At 37.6% G+C, this 8,353-nt stretch overlaps 1 protein-coding gene across 1 annotated transcript; it reads left to right on the top strand.

The window, feature by feature from the left end:
- Positions 1-3,171: 3,171 nt before the first annotated feature.
- On the top strand, positions 3,172-4,537 carry LOC131076385 (NDR1/HIN1-like protein 6). The gene has a single exon (XM_058013530.2). It carries the CDS (start codon positions 3,581-3,583, stop codon positions 4,352-4,354), a length of 774 nt encoding a protein of 257 aa, XP_057869513.2. The 5' UTR covers positions 3,172-3,580; the 3' UTR covers positions 4,355-4,537.
- The last annotated feature ends 3,816 nt before the right edge of the window (positions 4,538-8,353 follow it).

Genomic DNA, 8,353 nt, shown 5'->3' with positions numbered 1-8,353 from the left:
CTGGCAAAGAAGGCCACAAGCAGCATAACCTACCAATAAGGCCTAGTTTAGAGAAAAAATATCATTGCCAATCACCTCTTGTCTTAAAACCACCTTGGGGGAGGTAGAGGACCAAGGAAAGCGTGCAGTCTTATGGGAGGAAACCCTAGCCTAGGAAGAGATCGACAATGTTTTTCTCAATAAATCAGCATAGTTTCTTTCATGAGAGTCAGGAGAGACAGAAGTAGTGACACCACAAGTAGCACCCAAACTAGCCTTGTTAAGGGAAGAGGAAGCCCCAGTAGTAGAAACCATAGTAGAACCAAAAATAAAGGAGGAAGAACCATTTGCAGCATGAACCAAATGAGAAGCATCTGAAGCTCCACCAAAAATTCCAAAGGAATCACTAGGAGAAGCTTCAACAATGAGAGGATCCACCATAGGGTCAAGGTCAATCAATGGATTGAGCATAGGAGAAGAATCCATTGGCGGGAAGGGGAATTTTCAAAAATTGGAGCAACATTATTGAGGAAGACACATTGTGAGATGAAAATTTATGTTACCAAGAGTGAAGAATGTTACAAAATTAAATTTGAATAAATTATTTTTTAGAGGTTTAAAGGACCGCATAAAATATGAGGTGTTTGTTCCAACCATAAGATGTGTCACAAGAAACACTCATGGAAACACAAGTTGAAGAGATTTTTTTTTCAATAAGTGACAAGAGATCTAGATCATAAAAGAAAAGAGCTCTCCTACACAATAATTGCCTCATAAATGTAGTAAAATTAAATTATTCTATATTGAAGGTTTGAGTGAGGAAGAAGCAAATGAATCAATATTAGAAAGTGACAAGGCATTAAATGAGGAATCATGATATTATCAACTACTCATTTCTTGTCGTGCATTTGCTAGTTTTACCAACCCACAAATACTTAAAGTGATAGCTTTCTTAAAGAAGGGGATAGTAACAATGTTGACTCATGTAGTATTCATAACTTCATTAACAAAAAGTTGGTTGCACGCCATAATTTCTTTATATATGCAACTCCAAAGTTTAAAGTTTTTCTTGTAAATGGTGGTACAATTTGCCACAGATTAAATTATCCATAGGTAATTATCATCTTGATTTTCTAATGTATTGTATTCCCATGCCTACGCAAGAGACATTGTTTTGGGAGAACAATGCCTTTCTACTTTGGGAACAACTTAGATAAACTTTCAAGAGCTATTCATGAGATTTTAATCAAAAGAAAATGTAATGGAGTTAAGAGGGTTGCATGCAAAATTTTCACAAATGATAAGCTCTCATCAAATACAAAAGTTTCTTAAGAAAGGATCTGATAGATTTGTGGGCCAATTATTTTCATTAGAAACCTATCAGTCGAATGCACCTATCGATCTAGATTTACAATAAATTTATAGATCATCACTTAGTGCTTTTTGAAGAGATTCCTAAGGGACTTCCCACTAAGAGGGATCATGATCATGCCATACAACTAGTGCCAAGAAGTCGCCCACCTAAGATCAAGCCTTATACAGTTACCCATATATACAAAAAAGAGAAAAGATCTTATAATTACCCATATATTCAAGAGATGCTAGAAGTGGGAATTATCACACATAGCCAAAGCACTTACTCCTCACTAGTGGTAATGGTGCGTAAGAAGGAAGAAACGTGGAACATGTGCCCAAACTATAGAGTGCTCAACATATACACCATCAAAGATAAGTTTCTTATTCCGGCTATTGAGTTTTGTTATTACTGTTGGGAAATGGATTTCATTACATTAATGACAAGAACCTATGTTATAAAAGTATTAATGACATTCTAAAATTTTAAGATGGGGTTGCAAAGTTGACTATCTCATTTGGGTTGCTAGGTAGTTATCATTTTGTCCTATAGTGGATTATATTTTTCATCTTGTGAGAGTGGATGCCTAGGTTGGTAGGAAAGGTTAAGAATCTTTTAGAATCTTATTTGCAATTCCTAGACATTTGTCATGATATCTCATTGGTGGTTTATCTTTGTTATTTTTTGAGATTATTGGTATTAGAATGCAAAATTTTAGTTATTCTGGAATAAGGAAATGTGGTTGTGTATGTGATTTCCTTTTAGGGGATAGAATCACAATTTTGATGTTGTTTGAGATAAGTGCAAACTAATTGAAACTAGATCCCAAAAGATTGAAAATAATGATGTAGTATAATTGAGTGGTGGATTGAAGCTTGAGGTCAATGAGCACAACAAGATAGTAAAATAATGTGTTAAAACTAGGGATCAAACAAATTAAACCAAAGAAGTGTAAAACAAGTAAGAAGATATGTAAGAGCGCACACTTTTTTTCATTTACAACATTATGCACAAATCATCTACTAAATATAATTTGATAAATAAACATATTAATATAGATATTTATCAACATTTAAAACATGTTTATAAGAGATTATATTAGAGAAAGATCCTAACAATTTAATATAAACCAACAAGTTATAATCTATGACATATTTATACATGATAATTTTTTCTAAATTGTAAATAAATTTGTTGTTGAAGCTCATTATAATTATGCTAACTCTAAAGACTTATTTTTCCAACGACGACTCTTTATGTGAGAGTCTATGTTATCAAAATATGATTGTTCCACACAATAAATATTCTATATTGATACAATCTTAATATCAACAATATCGACTAACTACCATAATGATTTAAGATATTTTTCCTCTCAATTTTCTTATTATTAAGAATATCAACTATCATAATGATTTAAGATATTTTATATTGAAAAACTAACACTGACCCACAAGAATTTAATTGCTAGACAAATTAGAAAACGGTCACTTAAATCTGATGACCGCATAACCATATTTGCACATTTTCACGGTAAAGATTTCAGATTGAAGTCTGTGTATAAGATTTTGGGCAGGGTGAAATTTTCAAGTGATTAAAAGGAATAATAAGTGTGTATTAGATGAAAAGGCGATATTTTTGCCACTGAAAATTTTCAGGGGACTAAAAAGAATATACTCGTTCATGTGGCGTTCAGCGTTTCCTTTAAGTGTGAGGGAAATGATGACTGATAACAACTGATTGAAAAAAATGGCTCAAGGGGATTCGAAAGTCAAATTTAAGACAATTACAGTCCATTAGCGTCCCATCCCAGCACTCACGAACTAAAGCACCAAACGCCCAAATCTTCCCCACTGAAAAACAGAGCAAAACGTGTCGAACAATCCGAGGATCTGAAAAAATCTGTAACAAGGTTAAAACACGTCAAAATCGATTGGTGTAAGAAACTTAGAAAACCGATTGGTGTAGGTGAAAATCGTGTGAAATACAGAGGAATGGCGAGATGGGTAGTGTCAGTACATGGCGGCGCCCCAAAGTGAATGCAATTCTCATTTACCAATTTCCTCACAATCTATCTCACCATGCGCTCACCCACACGACTAAGTGCTTTCAATGGAAAGTTCCTATACAACCAACACACCTCCCTGCATCCCCATTTAACTAGATTTTCATTATTTTTTCATCACAACGCTCAGTGATCAAATCTCTCTGATCGAATTAGGACAGAAGCAGGATTATAACACAGTCATGGCAGAAGCACAGCGGGTTTATCTGGTCAAAAAGGCCGTGTGGAAGAGTCCGCCGCCCAGTGCTCCTCTGGTTCCAAAATCAAATCTTTTGTCCGAAAGTGTAAACCCCGCCGCCAATCCAGGCCAGGGTATGCACGGTCAATTTCCCACACGGGAGGCCCCCAGATACTACTCCAGTCCTCCTAAGCGCCGCCACAATTTCTGCTGCCTCTGCCTCTACTGGACATTTTGCCTCATGTTGCTCTTTATTGTAGCAATTGTCATTGCAGCCGCCATTCTCTACGCCGTCTTTCAGCCCAGGATACCCAAATACTCAGTCGACAATATTCAGATCATGAGTTTCTCCCTCAGTTCAGACGCGACCGTTTCGTCGCAGTTTGCTGTGGGTGTGAGAGCGACGAATCCGAATAAAATGATCGGGATATATTACTTGGACGAAAGCTATATTGGGGTTTTATACGCTGGCACGGAGCTCTGCAAGGGCAAATTGCCTGTGTTTTACCAGGGCCACAAGACTACTGGTAATTTAAACGTTATTCTGACTGGAACTAACGTTCAGATTACTAGTGAGATGGTTGCGTTGCTGAATGAACAGACGCAGCAGGGAAGTATTCCCCTGCGTTTGAAGGCGGATGTTCCTGTGAAGGTCAAGTTTGGGAAAGTGAAAAGCATGAAGATTACTTTCCGCGTGCGCTGTGACCTGGTGATTGACAGGCTGGATGAAAACACTAGTGTCAACATCAGCGGGAAGAAATGCAAGGTCAAGCTTTGAACAGACGAATTGGTTTTTGTCGAACCGTACTGTTCTATCTTTTATCTGTCTTGACTCTCCACAGAAGACGATAAGCCGAGCAGATTGTTATTCGATCATAGTTAGGCTGCCGTTTTTTTAAACTTCTGTTGTTCGTCTATAACATGACCGATTTATAATATTATAATTTGTACCTTGATACTGCCCAATTCTCGCTATACAGAAAAAGATATTTGATGTTTCATTTTATACAATTTCAATTTAAAACATGATTTTTTTTCAGTTCATAGGCAATATTTTTAAAATTTGATCATATAATTTTATTTTTTTTATTCAGATTCAGGGGATCGTGTTTCATGATTCATGATAAAAGAAAATTCATCAAAATAAACTATAAAATCTGATCAAAATTGTTGATGAAGGAAAAAAATTCACAATCGAATTTTTAAATATTACCAAGTTCAAACAAATTCATTTTCTTTGTAATTTATATGGGTTTTCTCTGCAAACATTCTATGGTGTCGTTTGAACAGTGTGAATTTATTTATGAATTCCGAAAATTTAAGCAAAACAAATTTCTTAACGTGACAAATTGGGTAATTGATATTATAAAAGAACGTCACAGAAGCCTAATCTATCTCTCCAATAAACTTCGAGATTCAACTACTCTAAAATTTATGGGGGAAGGGATTGCAGTGTAGCAACCTCAAGAATTGCGTGAAGGGGATCAAATAACTTGTACGGAACTGTGTACGTTCCAAAGTCTCGGGAACGCAATCCAATTTGTTGGGAATGAATCTACACCTTTAAAGATTTCCGTTATTTGAGCTCCCTTTGAGACTGCTCAATTAAAACCGAGCAGCCGTAGACTCGTTGTTTCGACTTTGCTTGACGCAACCCGACAACTTTAATTAATAATAATAAAAAGTAGACCTAAATCGTGAGCTAACATTCTTAGGGTACGGAAAATTCTTTTTATTTGTTAATAGAATTTTGTTTAAGAAAATAAAGGAGTGTCAATTAGGGGTTCATAAAAATTAGATTGAGATTCTATTTGAAAGTTTTAAGAAGTTTATTTTATTATTTTTTTTATATTGAAATAAGCTGAAAATAATACAATAAAGAATAGTAGTCTAAAAAATGGAATTGTAAAGGAAGAACACACTAAATAAGGGAAGTATGGACCTGTCTAGCTAAGGCAATAATACTTGACAAAACTACAACATTAGATAAGTATAGCAGAAAAGCTATAAAGAACTAAGAGACCAACATCAAAGGTCTTCAAAATACAATGATAACAGCCCATCAAGACATAAAAGACTACTTGCAAAACTTACAACACATAGACATTAATACAATCTGAACTTGAAAATACTATGCAGTTGCCTTGCACAAAGAAAATCCTTATCATGAAGCTGCATAAACTGGTACTTGATTTCTTCAATCTTGTGAGATTTTGCCAAGATCAAGGACACAATGAAAAGCACACAAAAGAGAGACAATAGTTTGACAAGAACAAATTGTATTCTCATCAATATGCAAAAGTAATCAACTGGATTAACCAATACAATGAATTTGGGCATGCTTATATAGGCAAGGCCAAATGGATATTTAAGAACACAATCATGACATGTGGCTCAATGAGAAACAAGGGTATGTAAGAAAAAATAGGGGTAGGTAGGAGAAATAATATAATATTCCACAAGAGGTGGATCACCCACCGAACATGGAATGTAACAGCAAGATAAGACCACAAAAGTTAGAATTTCTCCTACAAGCATCATCCCTATGTGCACACTTCCCTAAGTGTCTCATATCCAAACTACGATGAGATGTATTATCCTAAGTCAACTTAAGTAAAGTGTAATTATATCCAATAAGAATAAATAATTACACCAACACCCCCCCTTAAGTGCAAGTTAGGGGAATGAAGACTCAAGTTAACAATACAAGATGGGTCCCGACTACTAGGCCATGATAGGTATCCATGTACAATATGCAAATGCAAGCAAACCTATGTAATGCAATCTCTCACAAACGAAGAAAGGGAGAAAACCCAGTGGGAAAAAACTCCCCCCCAAAAGAGAGATAAATGTACAAAAAGACTCTCAAAGAAGAAGGAAAAAACCTCAAAGAGGAACCCCCCCCGCCCCCCCCCACATAAGAGAGGAAGGAGAAGTCAGCTGACCCCCCTAATGAAACATCTTGCACCCCCAAGAGAGCTCGCAACTGCTAGAACTTACTCTCAGTGAAGGGTTTGGTGAATATGTCTGCAACTTTCTCCGTTGTAGGACAACACTGCAAATCAATGACCTACTCCTGAATCAAATCCCTAATGTAGTGCATATGAATCTTGATGTGTTTGGTTTGCTGATGTTGAACCGGGTTCTTCAAGATTGCAATAGCACTCTTATTATCACAATGCAAAACTGTTGGTCGTGCATTGGAGAACCCAAACTCTGTGAGAATATGCTAAAGCCAAATAGTCTCAGTTGTTGCAACAGCCCCTCGATACTCAGCCTCAGTCGAAGAGAGAGCAATAGAATGTTGCTTCTTTCTCTGTCAACAAATGGGGCCCGAACCAAGGTGGAAGTTGTAACCAGAAGTAGACTTACGATCATCAAGATCGCCAGCCTAATCGGAATCTATGTATCCAACCAAGCGAAGTCTTATGCCTGTTGCATAGTGAATCCCATAATGATGTGTACCCTGGATGTAATGTAGGATGCATTTGACGGCTTTCCGTTGAAGCTCATGTGGTTCCTGCATGAAGCAGGAAACCATGCCAACTGCAAATGAAATGTCAAAGCGTGTGTGAGTCAAGTAGATGAGACTACCCACAAGCTGACGATACAATGTGGCATCAACTGGTTGAGAAGAGAACTTAACCTCAAGCTTGACTCCTAAAAGAAAGGGAGTGAAGGCAGGCTTACAATCAGCCATATGAAAGCATGCAAGTAGATCAAGAGCATACTTGGGTTGCGAAAGTGTAATCCCGAAAGGTGACTGTGAAATCTCTATCCCGAGAAAGTAGTGCACAAGACCCAAGTCAGTCATAGCAAATCTGTCATGCAAAGAAGATTTGACACTACTAATGATGGATGAGGTGCTCCCTGTAATGATCAAATCATCAACATAGAGCACAAGTATCAAGTGTGAGTCATCCTGTCATAAAATGTAGACATTTAGATTAGAATGACACCTGGTGAACCTTGCTGAGAGAAGGAAGGAATCCATCTTGGCATACCAAGCCCTAGGGGCTTGCTTAAGGCCATAGAGAGATTTCCTCAGTTGGCAAACCAATGAAGAATCCTGGATGAAACCTTGTGGCTTCTCAAAATATATCTCCTCATCAGGATCCCCATGAAGAAAAGCGCTCTTCACATCCATCTGATGGACAGCCCAACCATGAGCTATAGTAATAGCAAGTGTCAAGCGAATGGAGTTCATCTTGCCTACAGGCAGAAAGGTCTCAGTGTAGTCAACACCTAGAACCTAAGAGAAACCTTTAGCAACAAGTTGAGCCTTATACTTATCCAAACTACCATCCACTGCAAGCTTGGTCAGATAGATCCACTTACATCGAACCATCTTTCTCACCTTAGGGAGAGGGACTAACTCCCAAGTGTTGTTCCTCATCAAGGAACTATATTCTTCCTCCATAGCTTGATCCCACTCGGGAACCCCTGATGCTTCCTGAAATGTTTGTGGATCATAAGCAGTAGCAATGTATGCATGTGGAAGGTCCTAATGTTGTAATCGATTCCTCTATGTATCTAAAGGATCCCCAACAAGAGAACCCGCTGACTCAAGTGTCTGTCGAGCCCAACGAGGTCTAGGTGGAGGTGGAGGACAAGGCTCCTCAACTACTAGTGGAACCTGCGAAGGTGTAACCCTATGAGTCAAAGTTGAAGGAGTCTCATCATCTGAATCACTCTCATCACTATCCACAATGGAGGAAGGTAGAGGAGGAAGGGAGGCTAAGCAAAGAGATCTTTCCTCAAAATGAACACTCCTCTC

This window comes from Cryptomeria japonica, chromosome 7 (assembly GCF_030272615.1).
Source record: "Cryptomeria japonica chromosome 7, Sugi_1.0, whole genome shotgun sequence".
NCBI classification, from domain to species: domain Eukaryota; kingdom Viridiplantae; phylum Streptophyta; class Pinopsida; order Cupressales; family Cupressaceae; genus Cryptomeria; species Cryptomeria japonica.
The sequence above is the reverse complement of the archived record's forward strand: the minus strand, read 5'-3'. Positions and strand labels throughout refer to the sequence as shown.